At 46.6% G+C, this 16,330-nt stretch overlaps 1 protein-coding gene and 1 long non-coding RNA gene across 3 annotated transcripts in view; both read right to left on the bottom strand.

Moving 5' to 3' along the window:
* LOC136620519 (class I histocompatibility antigen, F10 alpha chain-like) overlaps window positions 1–2,149 on the bottom strand; it is a 38,004-nt gene extending 35,855 nt beyond the window's left edge. For both annotated transcript variants that reach the window (XM_066595353.1, XM_066595352.1), the window contains exon 1: window positions 2,018–2,149. In XM_066595353.1, the coding sequence (XP_066451450.1) occupies window positions 2,018–2,075 (58 nt within the window). In that variant the 5' untranslated portion in view covers window positions 2,076–2,149. The remainder of the gene's footprint in view (window positions 1–2,017) is intronic.
* Window positions 2,150–12,135: 9,986 nt separating this feature from the next.
* Window positions 12,136–15,981, bottom strand: LOC136619711 (uncharacterized). The gene is made up of 3 exons (XR_010791004.1): window positions 15,950–15,981; window positions 15,676–15,802; window positions 12,136–12,314 (listed from the first exon to the last, which is right to left on the bottom strand). It is a non-coding gene; the product is annotated as an uncharacterized lncRNA (long non-coding RNA).
* Window positions 15,982–16,330: the final 349 nt, after the last annotated feature.

Here is a 16,330-nt window from a genome sequence, read left to right as displayed (position 1 = left end):
CGGGTGTACATATATACCAATAACTCGCACCACAAACTGACACACGTCTTTAATAAATTTAGCACATTTTATGACTCCTAGCTGCTCCCCTATTTTCTATGTTCTGTAATATATAATATATTTGGCGCACGTCATGTGCTCTATTTTTTTCCCTCCCTTTCCTCAGTAAATCTCCCACAGTGTTTTCCAAATATTTACATGTAGCGCAGTAAGGGCTCAGTCACAGGGGCGGTTTTGACACACAAATTTTTGTGTGCATAACTGATGCACCCAACAGCGTTTATCTGCTCAAAAAGAGCGCTGCCCACTATTCCCTGCTGTGGCTGTGACACCCCTGGATGCTGTCACATCCAGGGGTTTCACTTGCGCTCAATGGGGCCAGCTGCAGCTGTGGCGACCCCGTTGACATACAGAGGACATTGCTCTCCTCTGCTACAGCTGTAGCAGAGGATTTCTTCATCTCTGCGGGGAGTCCCTTTGTCACTGAACACTGTGACAACATTGTCATGAATTCATGAATGGGTGAGTGCTGCCTCTGATTGGCTGAGGGCAGAGACCAATCAGAGGCAGCTCTCAGCTGTCATTCAATAGCTGAGAGCTGCCTCTGATTGGTCACAGTGCTCAGCAAATCAGAGGCAGCCCTTTCAGCAGGCAGGAATTTTAAATCCCTACCTGCTGAAAGCTTCTCATCGCATTGCAGGAGAAGAGACTCCTGGACGCGGCTGAGCCCCGGCAGCTGCAGAGAGGTGAGTATAGATTTTTTTTTAATTTTTACACATTTTTAGGATGGTTTTCAAGGAAGGGCTTATATTTTAAGCCCTTCCCTGAAAATTAGTGAAGAGCTGGCCGGCAGCCCATTGCTTTCAATGGAGCCGGCTGTATTGCCGGCTCCATTGAATTTATTGGGAAAACATCGCGCTCCTCTGTGACAGCTGTGACAGCTCTGGCGGAGAATCACGATCTTCACTATATGTTCTCAATGGGGTCGGTGCTGCTGCCGCCGGCCCCATTGAGCGCAAGCTGAAACCCCTGAATGCTGTCGCATCCAGGGGTTTCACATACCCAAAACACCGGTTTGCCGCACTTACATGCGTTCTGCGAATTGATGTGTCCTATAATTTCGGCTGCAGGCGTTTTCCGCATGTAAAATTCGCACACGTGACCGCTCACATTGAAGAGCATTGGTTCTATCTAGTGCGATCTTTTTTACATGCGGAGAAACGCCCGTGTGACTGAGCCCTGACACCGCCATACGGTCACACGGTGATTGCATCATCTCTAGCGACAGAAGAACAAACGCAGAGTTCATAGTAAAGAGCTGCATTTCTTCTAGGGTGCAAATTACCTCCTGCCGTTTTATAGATTACATGATATCAATATATAGACTACAGTGACATCACAACATACCAGAGAAATAATACTCATCTAATATAACATATAATCCTCCATACTACCCAGAATACACCGCAGATAAGTGATATAATAACTGACCCCCTCCATACTCCCCAGAATACACCGCAGATAAGTGATATAATAACTGACCCCCTCCATACTCCCCAGAATACACCGCAGATAAGTGATATAATAACTGACCCCCTCCATACTCCCCAGAATACACCGCAGATAAGTGATATAATAACTGACCCCCTCCATGCTTCCCAGAATACACCGCAGATAAGTGATATAATAACTGACCCCCTCCATGCTTCCCAGAATACACTGCAGATAAGTGATATAATAACTGACCCCCTCCATACTCACCAGAATACACTGCAGATAAGTGATATAATAACTGATCCCCTCCTTCCTACCCAGAATACACTGCAGATAAGTGATATAATAACTGATCCCCTCCATACTCCCCAGAATACACTGCAAATAAGTGATATAATAACTGATCCCCCTCCATACTGACCAGAAACACTGCAGATAAGTGATATAATAACAGATCCCGTACATACTACACAGAATACACTGCAGATAAGTGATATAATAACTGATCCCCCTCCATACTCACCAGAATATACTGCAGATAAGTGAAGGAGAAGCACAATGAGGGGGAACATCTTCCTCATCCTGATACATTGGAGACCCCGAGTGACGGGAACATAAAGAACTTCCTACAAACACCTGGAGCCGTCAGTCAGTGACTCCGCAGACTGGAGGCGGAGCTCAGTTCTGATTGGACGGAAGGTACCCTCTCCACCAATAGTAAAATAAATCTGCGGCTGGTCATCAGTTGCCGGGCAGAGTGAGGCCGGAGAGGTTAGACGGCGGAGAAAGTGAAAGTAAGATGTTGGGATTTTCCAGAAATAATGAAGATTTCTAGAGAAGTGTGAGGAGCTGATAATGAGGAGTAAGCCGGGCAGGGAGGTCTGCTGGGTCTGTGGGGTGTGAGGAGCTGATAATGAGGAGTAAGCCGGGCAGGGAGGTCTGCTGGGTCTGTGGGGTGTGAGGAGCTGATAATGAGGAGTAAGCCGGGCAGGGAGGTCTGCTGGGTCTGTGGGGTGTGAGGAGCTGATAATGAGGAGTAAGCCGGGCAGGGAGGTCTGCTGGGTCTGTGGGGTGTGAGGAGCTGATAATGAGGAGTAAGCCGGGCAGGGAGGTCTGCTGGGTCTGTGGGGTGTGAGGAGCTGATAATGAGGAGTAAGCCGGGCAGGGAGGTCTGCTGGGTCTGTGGGGGCCGCTGTGATCACCATGGTGATGTGTAATAATAACGCCTCTGTCCACCATTGTGTCGCTCTCCTCATCAGCTTCTCATTGCTCTGTGGAGGACAGAATGGCGCGGCGAGCTCCGCGGTTCCATCCGGCGACAACAAGCGATATGTGACCGATGATAAAGGGGAATGATGATGAATGTGACGTATCTGTGAGGACAGAAGCCTGACAGCGGTGTGACCAGAGCCGGACGGACACCGCCGTCACCACGGAGATATATTCATCGCTGGAGACGCCATTTACTGTATAATCACCGCTGACATCCATGTAATGTCCTGTACAGAGAGCAGCGGCCGTAGGAGGAGATGTCAGCGCACCGCAGTACCCAAGTACTGCAGCTAACTGCCGCTATAGAGACGGACATTATAGCAGAGCGTGTAAGAACTGCAGAATGGCGCCCTCCTCAGGCAGCGACCATACAGGGCGGGATATACAGGATATCCCCCAGAAATCTGCAGCAGCGGGAAAACATCACAAACGCCTTTGGTGAGATGTTTGTACAAAACCCCCAGCAGACCCGACCCGTATAGACGGACCCCCAGCACACCCGACCCGTATAGACGGACCCCCAGGCTGGCCTCACAGGGCAGGATTTCAATTGCGCATTTCGTAATCGCCGTCCGCACGGAGGATATGTGGTAAAACGCAGGCACACTCGCGGTTACGAATTGTGTATTTCGCAAACGTAGGGGGGAAAAAATCGCAGTATACTCTATTTTAACACAGATTCCACACGGACGGCCTCTATGGAAGTCAGTGGATGCATCCCGCTGCCGGAACACAAAAAACATGGCGTGTAAGCGGTGTAATTGCTTGGAACTCTGTATCAGAATACATAGAAAAGGAGGGAACCTCACCTATGGAATGTGCTACTCCTCTCTGGTGTCGTTTCCATGTCTGCGATCTCTCTTCCAAATGGACAATCCGTATTGAAAACCGCACGCATCTGTGATCTTCTGCAACCATTCACAATTACCTTTCACGATGGATCGCAGGTCTTCCGCTGGAGATATCTGTGATCTTCTGCGACCATTCGTGATTCCTTTTTTACGATGGATCTCTGGTCTGCCGCTGCAGATATCTACATGTGGAATCCGCCCCATCGCAGTGAGCCCGGCCTGAGGGTGTATTTACACGGCTGATTACATTACACAAGTTTTACGCGCTGCGAGACGCTCATTAACAGCCCCCATTATTTACAATGTGTCTCCTTACAGGGTTGATGTTTCTCTTGCAGACTGAAAAATCCCATCCCCTCTGGGCGGAGGACTGCCCTGGCCAGACCCCTCCTGGTATTGCCCTTGACCAGCAGGACTATGATCTTCTGGCACGTGTGGTGGCTGGCTCTCAGCCCCTGATTCTGTGTGTGTGTGTGTGTGGGGGTGGGGGGGGGGGGGGCAGGTGCGGGCACAACCCCTGAAGGGCCAGCAACGGGGGAGGGACAGGGGCTTTCCACAGGAGGAGGAAGAGGAGGAGCAGAGTCCTCTGTTGGAGGTGCTGCCCTAGCGGGTGGCTCTTGAGTGGGGAGAGGGTGCATATCGCTCTCCTCCCTCAAAGAGCCAGGACCCTGACTTATGGGCCTCGTGGGAGCAGATTCGGAGGGACTAGAAAAAAAGGATGGTGGGGTGTATGCATCCTCCTCCGAACCTGGAGCATATAGGTTAGGTGAAAAATCTGCCCTTCTAGTCATTGCATCGCGGAGCCAGCGTGCATAGGCCCGCCTCTGACGGTGCCTTCCACTGCCATTGAGGCACCACAGGTCCAGCATCCAGAACACTTCGTGTGCTGGTTCTGGCTGCAGGGCTGCCTCAAGGACGCTTTCAATGCACCTTCTCACTATCCCCTGCAGTCTCCTCTGGCTGTCTGGCTGCTCCTCCTATTCCTGCTCCTCCTCCTCACGCATCTCTTCCAGATTACTGGAACGTCTGTTTCAAGAGATAGAAAATATCAATCATTCATTTCAAATATACATAGTGTGCAAAACAAGTAAACTATAAGGTGACTACCCACTACAGTTGTTTTTGGTCGAGCGAGTATGGTTTTTTATTTCCTGCAGGGGTCAATGGGACTTGTAATGTTGAAATCACGCTCGCGCAAAATCGCACATTCCCGCGAAATTACGTTTTTTCCCAAGCGCAATTGTAACGTTCCAAGTCCCATAGATCCCTGCTGCCATAAAAGAACCATTTTCGCATTAGAAAAAAAAAGGAGTGGGTAGTGAGCCTAATAATGATAATGTTAGAAATGTTTGGAGGCTGCCCTATTAATCTAAGCAAGCTGCAACTCTAAGGCACTTTGTGTATTGGTTAGTCATGCATAGTGATCCGACAAAATGAAAGGGGACAGGACATATACATACTTTGATAAATTCATGTTAAACCACTCCAAGGGTGCCTTTTCAGTAGCCTTTTTTAATCGCTGCTTTTTGTTTTTCTTGCTATTGTCAATGGGACTTTGTAAGGTTAAAAACGCAACACAACGCAGTGCAACCAAAACGCGGTGCTGCGTGGCGTCTTTAACATTAGAAAGTACCATTGCCAATAGCGTGGAAAAATAAAGCAGCGCTTAAAAAAGACTAGTGGAAAGCTACCCAAAGCCTATTACCTCTTACACACAGCCCTGCAAGCGAGATTATGATTTAATATAAGTGCCATGCAATTACACTATATGTTGCTTGCCTACATTGTAATGGCCAATATGGTAAACTCTACAGCTTTGCCGAAGGAGCAGGTGGCAATCCTCAAACATGCTAGACATGCTACATGGACACTAAAGAGAATGTATTGCAGCATTTGGCCATAATCTCCTAAATTCTGTGGCTCAAGTTGCAACCATGGAGCAGTGCAAATGACTTGCAAACACACTTGCAAGAAGTGCCGTTGCTACACAGTATTGAAACACAACTTTCCCAGTGGCTCTACTGTTTGTAACATTTCTTCTACATATATGTTACACATATCTGTATATTAGAACTACAAAAATGCAATTATATACTTACACATTAAGGGTGCGTTCACACGAGCGCATAAATGGCGCGTTTTTGCGCCCAATCATATATACGTGACCATCTGAGGCGTTGGTTTCGAATGTATTCGTTCACACGGGCGATTTTACGGCGCGTAAAAACGGCAACCCGAAAAAAAAACGGAACACATGCGACCGAAATACGCGCCAACGCATATTCGATGGCCGAAAAGATAGTTTGCAAAGTAAGAACAAACGATAATACGCTTTCTAGCTCTGGTCATGATCGACGAAAAACGTTCTTTCCGGCGATTATACGCTGCGCACGTGCGAACATAAATACGCCTACGCTCGTGTGAACGCACCCTAAGGGTGCCCACCCACTGGCGTTTTTTTTTCCCTGCGAAATTCGCAGCATTTTTTTTCTGCAGGGGTCTATGGGACTTGTAATGTTAAAATCGCGATTTCGCGGTAAATTGCGATTTTGCGCGATCGCGATTTTAACATTACAAGTCCCATAGACCCCAGGAGAAAAAAAATGCTGCGAATTTCGCAGGGAAAAAAAAACGCCAGTGGGTGGGCACCCTTAGGGTGCGTTCACACGAGCGTCGGCGTTTACGCGCCGAAGCGTGTGCGACGTTAATGCGATATGTCGCTCGTATTTCCCGACGAGCGTTTGCCGTTGTGTCGCCCGTACACACGAGCGTCGCAGCGTTAACGAAAAAACGTCGGAAACTAATGTAGTGTTGCAAGCTGCGATGCATTATCGCTTAATGTTCTGGCCCAGCCCCTTGTCTTCTCACCTGTATTTAGTGAGTTCATCACTGCACACGTTTAGATTTTTCCAGCAAGAAACACATCTTTAAGAGGGTCTATATTCTAGCACTACTCTAGATATGTTCCCCATCAGTAGGCACGATGCTGCAGTGGCATGGTTAGTGCATCGTCGATTTTGCAGGAGGCGAAGAAGGCACCAGAGTGTCCCGGTACTGGAGCATGGGTTGGCACAGGATGCAGCGCCAAACGTTCGGCGGAGGAGAGCAAGACAGCGGCGCTTTTGGGTGCACCCGCTAATGCTGTCTGCCCAGAGTCACGTTTTTTTTCCTAGGATGTATGGAGGGTTACGGCGCTACCCTGAGCAGTTTGAGCTCTTTTGCAGGCTATCCATTTGTCAGTTTGACTCGCTGCTGTAGGATATGCGTCAAGCTCTTGGCCGGCAAAATACAGTTATGCGTGACTGTGTCTCACCAGAAGAACGTCTATTGATAACGTTGCGGTATGTAGCCTCTGAATTTTTATTTTTTTTCTTCACCCTTTGTTTGTTAAACAAGTCAGACAAATGTGTGATTTACTTCAAAATGTTTAATACTATACTTGCTAAGCTATAAATGTGTGGTAATGCAGCGGTAATTGTACTGCTTATGTTCTGATTTGATCCAAAAAACTTATGAGAGATATATATTGCAGTGTCTGCTGCCTTTTGGCCTTGCATTGGAAACGCAGTACGTTATCTCATTTATTCTGCAATGCTAATGTGTTTGAATTCTACATTACCTTCACTTGCGGTAACGCCAGTAGTTGAAAAGGCAACTACAAAATTGCATTTGCATATTTTGCAGCGAAATGTGCCGAAAGTTGCATTCTAAGGTGGCCAGTACGCTGTTAAATGGCGATGCTGTTTTCTTGGGAATGCGCTATGTGAACTATTAACTCCTTTGGAACCCGGATTGACATGCTGGTAAAAGCGCACCGCGTTCATTATACTACCATTGCAAAGATGTTACACATTGCAAAGCATACTTAACATGGGCCACAATCTTCATTGTACTTGTGTTCACTTGCAACATCAGTTCAGCAGCAAATTAATGCTTTGCACATTGTACGTTAAGTAAGAATTAAAGGGGTTGTCCCGCGAAAGCAAGTGGGTCTATACACTTCTGTATGGCCATATTAATGCACTTTGTAATGTACATTGTGCATTAATTATGAGCCATACAGAAGTTATCAAAAGTTATTCACTTACCTGTTCCGTTGCTGGCGTCCTCGTCTCCATGGTTGCCGTCTAATTTTCGCCGTCTAATGGCCAAATTAGACGCGCTTGCGCAGTCCGGGTCTTCTTCTCTTCTCAATGGGGCTCCGTGTAGCTCCGCCCCGTCACGTGCCGATTCCAGCCAATCAGGAGGCTGGAATCGGCATTGGACCGCACAGAAGAGCTGCGGTCCACGGAGGGAGAAGATCCCGGCGGCCATCTTCAACCGGTAAGTAAGAAGTCACCGGAGCGCGGGGATTCAGGTAAGCGCTGTGCGGTGTTCTTTTTTAACCCCTGCATCGGGGTTGTCTCGCGCCGAACGGGGGGGGGTTGAAAAAAAAAAAAAACCCGTTTCGGCGCGGGACAACCCCTTTAATGCTAATCTTAACAACCGTAATGCAGCAACGTGTGTTATCACAGGACAATGGACAATCTTCCATTCATGAATTAGAATTTCAAGGAACCACTGCCAGTGCACTAAAAATGCCATAGGGGCCAATGCTATTATATCGTTATGCAACGCCTGTAAAGGACAATATTTTATAGGCACAAACTGCAGGTTGTTAAGTTTTGCGAACACACTCAAACAAAAAGCACTACTGTTTATCCATATCAAGCACCTCATCTTTTCTTTGCCAATCGTTTAATAAATAATAAAATGTGTAGCCAATTGTAGTCCACGGATTGTAACGTCATGCACTTGGTTTATGTTTTATAGGTTTCTGGCAATGGGGCATTCGTATGCAAGCATGAAATTTGAGTTTCATCGTGGACGCTCCACTATTTCCACAATTGTTGCTGAAACGTGCACTCTTATATGGGAGCATCTCGTTCCAATAGTAATGGCCCCTCCATCGCAGCAAGATTGGCAAGACGTTGCGAGTGCCTTATGGGAGAGGGCCAACTTTCCAAATTGTCTGGGGGCATTGGACGGTAAACACATACGTGTTCGAAAGCCTCCCCACTCTGGCTCCAGATATTTTAACTATAGGCAATTTTTTTCAGTAGTCCTTCTTGCCGTCGCCAATAGCAACTACTGCTTCCGCATAGCTGATATTGGAGCATATGGAAGTAGTGCTGACGCACGCATTTTTAGCACTTCACGCATGAGTAGGAGGCTTTCGGCTGGCCAGCTTGCCCTGCCAGAACCACGTTCGCTTCCTGGTATGACAGAGCCAGCCATTCCTTTTGTTTTTGTGGCTGATCTCAGCTTTGGCTTGTCAAACAATGTAATGCGGCCCTTTGCTCGCAGGAACATCGACACCAGGAAGCAGGTTTTTAATTATCGGCTTACACGTGCAAGGCGCTTTGTGGAGTGCGCTTTCGGGTTGCTGTGTAACCGCTGGAGGGTGCTGCACACAGCAATTCAATTGACACCTGCGCACGTGTGTGCTGTAATTAAAGCTGCCGTGGTTTTGCATAACTTATGTAGGCGTAGTAATGTTGCATGGAATGCTGTTGATGGTCAGTTTGACGTTACAAATGCTAACTTGAACCTGATTCAGTATGCAAGGCCTGCGCCAACTGCTGTGCGAGTGCGAGACACCTTTGCCAATTTTTTTATGAGTACGCATGGACATCTTCCCTGGCAGATGGATCATGTGCAGGGAGGCAGTTAAGCACGGCTATCCTAACAACATTTTTTTTTTTTTTAAGCCGGTCATTGGAATACATTTAGACAAATTGGCATTAAAGGGGTTGTGCCGCGAAAGCAAGTGGGTCTATACACTTCTGTATGGCCATATTAATGCACTTTGTAATGTACATTGTGCATTAATTATGAGCCATACAGAAGTTATTCACTTACCTGTTCCGTTGCTGGCGTCCCCATCTCCATGGTGCCGTCTAATTTTCGGCTTCTAATCTCCAGATTAGACGCGCTTGCGCAGTCCGGTCTTCTTCTTTTCTGAATGGGGCCACTCGTGCTGGAGAGCTGCTCCGTGTAGCTCCGCCCCGTCACGTGCCGATTCCAGCCAATCAGGAGGCTGGAATCGGCAATGGACCGCACAGAAGCCCTGCGGTCCACCGAGGGAGAAGATCCTGGCGGCCATCTTCACCGGGTAAGTAAGAAGTCACCGGAGCGTGGGGATTCAGGTAAGCGCTGTGTGTTTTTTTTTTAAAGTCCCTGCATCGGGTTTGTCTCGCGCCGAACGGAGGGGCTGTTGAAAAAAAAAAAAACCCGTTTCGGCGCGGGACAACCCCTTTAATTTCTATTTTTAAACTAAAAGGCTAGGGACTCGCAAGCGTCGAGGACCCGTGAAGTGGGTTACGAGCTTAAGCATTATATGCCTTTCAATTGTCCATGTACTTCACATGCTATACGCGATGCACGGCAACAAACTGAAATGCATATCATGTGACTAATACCTCGATAAAAAAAAGGCACAAAAGACTTTCTTGATTTTCTATTTCTTAGAAGGCAATATTAAGCTTTACAACTATTATGGAAAAGAATAACAAAGTAAAACACCTTGCGGTATGTCCTTCAAATTTTCTGACAAAGATAATATAACATAGATTTCTCGGAGCACTGCCAATAGCAGTTGTAAGCTATTCACTCCGGTTTCAAAGGTTCGGTTCACATCTCACAAGGACAGGACTGTAACTTTGACGCTATGTGCACCCGCTTTCAGCTTGCAATTGTATTCTCCCTGTAACTCTGCACAGACCTGCTGCCATTACAACGGTGAATAAGAATCAACACTTATCAATTTATTCTCTCCTACACTTTCTGCACTCCCATAAACCTGCCTTAACCACTGTTACATTTTTCTTCTATATAATCAGTAATGCTGCCTGAAAATAACACAATGCAGAAACTCACATAGCTGTATACATTTTCTACATAGTGGTGTATGTGTCACACTCTAACTCTGGTTATGCATCAATAGTAGCTCGCTTTTCAAAATCTTTTCCATTTAGACCACTGTTGTTTCCAAATTTGTGACCTCATTGCTGTGTTACGCTTCTAACTATGTCTTCAGCCTATGCGCATTACTCCTTTGTGCTTCGTAACTGCTTGGGACATTGGGAGCTCCGTACAATTAATTTTGTTGTGTCTTAAACATATTTTCACTTTAAACCAACAGACCAATAACATCTTGAGCGTTGGTACAACAGTACGTGGAATAAGGCATGCTTCAGTTTCTGGACCTGCGGCCAATCACCTACATTGAACTGTATAGCAATCCGCTTAAATAACAAGCAATATATTTGCCACTTTTCTATAATTGCGCCTATAAATTCATGCTGTGTCCGCGTTAGTGTAAATATCGCGCTAGCGCTCAAACCAACAACATGCCATAATGGGGAATTGGAATGCTGGTGTGTTGCTAATCCATTGTAATCAAGCACTGTTTGACTGCTTGTACTTACATTCATGTTCATAAGAAGAATGGACCTAGTTAACACCGTGGTGTCTCTATTACACTTCCCTGCTCAGGATTTTTCTTTTATTACTGTTACCTGATTGATACGGAAATCCTTACACTGTTACACTTTGCATGTCGGTGTTGTCCTTATGCCATGCTGTTTGACCTGTTGGATTTTGCTTTGCCAAACACATTACTGTAATATTATTAGAAGCAAAATGTATGAGCCATGTGGAATTCTGCATTATACATGTCTACGAATGTAACACATGTTTTTCCCACATTTTCCAAAAAATCATCTTCTCATGTAGGTTTATAATTGCTTTGTATGCTGTGATATGACTTCTGCAGCGCAAAATAAAGGCAACGATGCTAAGCATGGCAAACAAAACAAGCCTTAATTTTTTGGGTGTCTTTTTTGAGGGGAGTGTCGCAAGTGAAATGTAGTAGCTATGTGCGCTGGCGCATACTACAAAGTGTCGACAGTTTAACATCTGCTGAACGGTAGCATGCTACATTGACTGTCTCTTAGTTGTCACACCACCAGCAAAGGGAAGCTTGGTTGAAAGGCTGTTGAGAGGCTTCTATTTGAGAGGCAGCTAAACAATTTGTGGATTTTTCGCTAAATGAGATGGAAGTTACTGACGCATTTCTTCCCCCATGATTACGGCAGAAAGGTTACAGCGCTTTGCAAACTGAAGCACAGCTATTCCACATGTTACATTGCTACTATTGCCACAATAGAAGGTGTGCAATGCACAACCATGTATGTTTTTGCCCAAAGTAACTGGCAACTGGGAGACACTGTAGCAGCCTACATGGACAGTGTGCGAAGGCCTTGCAAGTGAGGTTGCAGTGCCGCGTTACAATAGTGTATAACTCGAGAAGCAAAGTTAAAAAATCTTGTCTTAATTTGTTGCTATACTTTTAATAATCAATACCCATTTTTTCATTTACAATACACATTTACAGTCTTACAGTATTCCCTCAAGCATTAAAATTGTTAACAACATTAAAATAGTTAAAACATTTTCAACCATTGCAACAGCAATGCACAATTCTCAACATTTAAAGTCTTGTTCCAATGGTTTCCTCTCGCCATGCCTCCAGCTGGGCAAGCCGGTCAAGGGCGCAAGAAATGTTATGTTGTGCAGCAAGCAGTGAAGCCGTGCTGCTTACTATCACTTGATGCGCGTCGCTGCTTGATAAGCTGTCCGGCTGCTGGTCCGCATCTAGGCAAAGAAAAAGCCAATGTGTTAAAGGGTAGGCTCACATCGGCAACACAACAGTGATGTCGGCAATTGAACCACCGTTGGTAAGTGTATGTTCTTAAAGCTAAGAGTATGCAAATGTCCAAAAAACGTTAGGATGACGTTTATCAGTAGTAATCCCTAAGACTACCTCAATGAAGCACTATGTTTACAACATTTGTCCAGCTTACTACGACTTTTCCTTCCAGTTTGCTAAGGTAATTACGCTGTAGCTACACATGGTCTGTTAAGTGCCGTTGTGTATTTCTAGCCACGTATCATGATAATGTAACGCTGTGCCTTTAACATAATTTCACTAATTTCATAACATTAAAGGGGTTGTCCGGCCATAAACATTAGGTCTCATTACTTCTGTTTGCCCAATACAATGCACTTTGTAATATACATTGTGCATTGTAAATTAGGCAAACAGAAGTTATTCACTTACCTCTTGGCTGTCCCCCCCCCCCTGTGTTGCTCCTCGGTTGCCATGGTTCCTGGTTCCGAGAAGTCTCTAGTCCTCTTCTTGTCGGGACGACCGGGGACGCGCCTCTCCAGCACAGCTCTGCGCATGTGCAGAAGAACTTCAGCCTGGGAAGCTCAGTTCTGCCCCTGCAGGGGAGGCGTGTCTGCTGGCTCTTCAACTCCAAGGTAAGAATGAGAGGAGGGGCGGGCTCTCGTGGGGGGGAGGGATGGATGGATGGATGGATGTGTGCAAGTGGCTGTCAGAAGTCCGGGGGGGGGGGCAGCGGCAGTGATGTGTGTGTGTGCAATGTCAGGAGACCCGGCTGTCAGAAGTCCCGGGGGGAGGGGGGGCAGCGGCAGTGATGTGTGTGCAATGTCAGGAGACCCGGCTGTCAGAAGTCCCGGGGGGAGGGGGGGCAGCGGCAGTGATGTGTGTGCAATGTCAGGAGACCCGGCTGTCAGAAGTCCCGGGGGGAGGGGGGGCAGCGGCAGTGATGTGTGTGTGTGCAATGTCAGGAGACCCGGCTGTCAGAAGTCCCGGGGGGAGGGGGGGTGCTGTTAGTGTACTTGTGTGTGGGCACTGTAAAGGGGGACTCTGTGGGGGAGGTCACAGGGGGGGCACTGTATAGGGACGCTGTGGATGGGGGGCATGTGGAGGGGGGCTACTTTGGAGTGCAGTGGGGGGGACTCTGGGGGGGGGTGGCATGTGTAGGGGGGTACTGCGGAGGGCACTGTGGGGGGGAATACTGGGGGGGGGGCACTGTTGAGGGGGGACTGTGGAGAATGCTGTGGTTGAGGGGAATGAGGGGGGCTACTTTGGAGGGCACTGTAGGGGTGACTCTGGGGGCATGTGTAGGAGGTACTGTAGAGGGCACTGTTTGTGGCACTGTGGGGGATCATTAGGGGGGCACTGTGGGGGAGTGCACTGTAGGGGGGGGGTCATTGTGAGGGGGGGTCACTGTGGGAGGGGCACTATGAGGGCATGTGAGTGTGGGGAAATGTTTTGTTTCACTTTAGCAGGGTGGGGGGGGCAGTAGGTAGCCTTGCAGTGGGGGGCTGCAGGAGAGTTCTCTCTGGGCTCTCCCCAGCCCCTCTCCATTCACTATGCACAGTAATGCTGTTTACAGTCATGGCAGGATTTTATCCTGACATGAGTGTATAATGCAGTCTCCCCTGGCCACACCCCCTCTGATTATAGTATGCAGCAGGGGGCGGGGCCTGGGTGGGGAGAGACTGTAGAGCAGTTCAATAGAGGTGGGCGTGTCGTGGGCGGGGCTAGGACGTGAGCTGAGGGAGGCCATGAAATCCTGCCTTTTCATGTCTCTTACTACCATTGGGAGCGCGCACACAGAAGAGGGAGAGCGCAGAGAGGCGCCATCTTTGAAAGCTGCAGTGAAGATCAGAATCTAAGGTAAGAAACTGACATTGCAGCTGATCTGCTGGCCGGTTTGAGCCCCTGTATGCTGTCTGTTACTATCCTTACTGAAAGGAAAGCAGCAGCATTATAAAAATTTTTACCCTGTGTGGCCGGACAACCCCTTTAAGCATCAGTGTAGTTACTTGTTTAGACAATGCAAACTGCTGCCTCAGCATTACCACCTTCAGTTTGCAAGGACAATGCTTGCTAGTGGAGTACAATGCGTCGTAAATCCGTTATCCAGTGATGGGTCAATTTGGGGGACAAAAAAACCCCTTTTTTTTTTAACAACCAACAGCAATCATTGCAACGTATGCCATAAGCAATGTACTTGCTTTTGACCAAATTGGGTTACATTTATTTGTCAAATTTCAAGAGGTGACAATGTTCTGACACTTTCCTGTAACCATTTGCGCATGTTACTGCTGTCATTACACACTCAGGCAAGCAGTAGCTTCAGCTACATTTGCACAGTTTGGCAGCATTTCATTCCAATTGACAAATACACAAAGGGAACGCAAGCCCAATTTATTGGATGTGCCTTCATGGATGTTACATTCGCCTATGCAAATGTCAGTAAGCAATTATGGTCAGTAGTGCTAAATATCTGTGCCATTCTGGGCTGGATTGTGGTTACTTCGACGTTAAAGCTACATAGTTTGTAACTGTGCAGCATAGTTGGTGCACATTGGTAATCGGTTGGTGTTTCTTTCCCGAGTGTCAAGCAACTTTTGCTCCACATGAAATACGCTTTTTGGCATATTGCAGAAGCAGCAACAGAAATAATATTAGCACGATTACTTGTGTCAACACTATTTTACAAAAACTGCTATGCCTCCTGAAAGTACATGTTCAGGATATTTTTTTTCACGCTTGCAGAAGTTACCTGTGTGTAAGGTCTTATTCATCCTTGTGGTCCCATCACATGCATGGCCAACATCATTGGACCACTTTTGTAGATGTCTTACAATGATAAGACTAATTTAAAAAGAAAACGATAGGGGAGGGGATTATTTTTCCCAAAATGGGATACATTACATTGAATTACAGCACAGGAAGCGGCAATGTAAAGGTCCACGCTTTTAGGCAGAAACTTTGGGTAATGTACTAAATAAAGGGGCATTTTTATACTGAGAAATATGCTAAACATGGCTTTTGCTTTGACTGACATTCCAGGCATTGCCAACACAGAACCTGTGATGACATCCAACTGATGCACTGTGCAATGAGTTTGACATCGAGGTCACCAGCGAATAGTCTGTACATCTTATATTTTGACCAACACCATTTATTAACTACTGTTTTTTTGCGCCAAAATGCAATCAATTAACACGTCCCAACTACAATCATTAACTCAAAGCTTGTTGACGCAATGCATACATTAGCTCCAAAAGTACACCGGATAACAGCATGGCGCTCTCACAGTTCTTATCTACTCAGCATACTTAGGACAATCCATACCTTGCACCGGCCCTTGTGCTCCCAAAGTGCGAGCAGATGCTTCTGCTGATCTATGACGCCGACCACTATTCTGTCCCCCACGAGGTCTGTCCATAGTTCTGGCAGCCATCACACGTTCTATTTGTGCCTGAGATGGAGGCAAATAAATGTCAATGTATGTACATTCTAGCAAAGTAAACCTATACACCAACACTGTTGCTATTCCATATTTGTTTGCTCCTCTCTTATGCATCTCTAAAAATGCAAAACCTTTTAAATGCAGGAGAATACATACCTATTGGCATGCTTGACTGCATTCCCTCGGCGTTCTCCATTCACCTCTCAGCACGACCTGCTTGAAAATGTAAAGTGGCTATTAACATATGTAGCTGTAGAGGAGACATCCAAGGCAGGTGTGTCATTGAACTGCAGTCTTTAAGAGCGGTAATTACTGACATAGGTAGTTGTAAATGTATAAGATTACATGTAATTCACTGCCGAAAATCCGTATAAGACCAAAAACACTCCCATTCGTTTGAACGGATGTAGAAAACACACGCTACCCTTTATTAAGTTAACTCAATGCAGTGTACACCGTTCTGTACCTTTCAATGACTACGTGTCTATACAGTGTTGCTGTACGGCGGCCAAGTGAAATGTGGAGTTACATAATTGT

Source organism: Eleutherodactylus coqui, chromosome 3 (assembly GCF_035609145.1).
Source record: "Eleutherodactylus coqui strain aEleCoq1 chromosome 3, aEleCoq1.hap1, whole genome shotgun sequence".
NCBI classification, from domain to species: Eukaryota; Metazoa; Chordata; class Amphibia; order Anura; family Eleutherodactylidae; genus Eleutherodactylus; species Eleutherodactylus coqui.
This window is presented reverse-complemented; position numbering and strand designations above follow the sequence as displayed.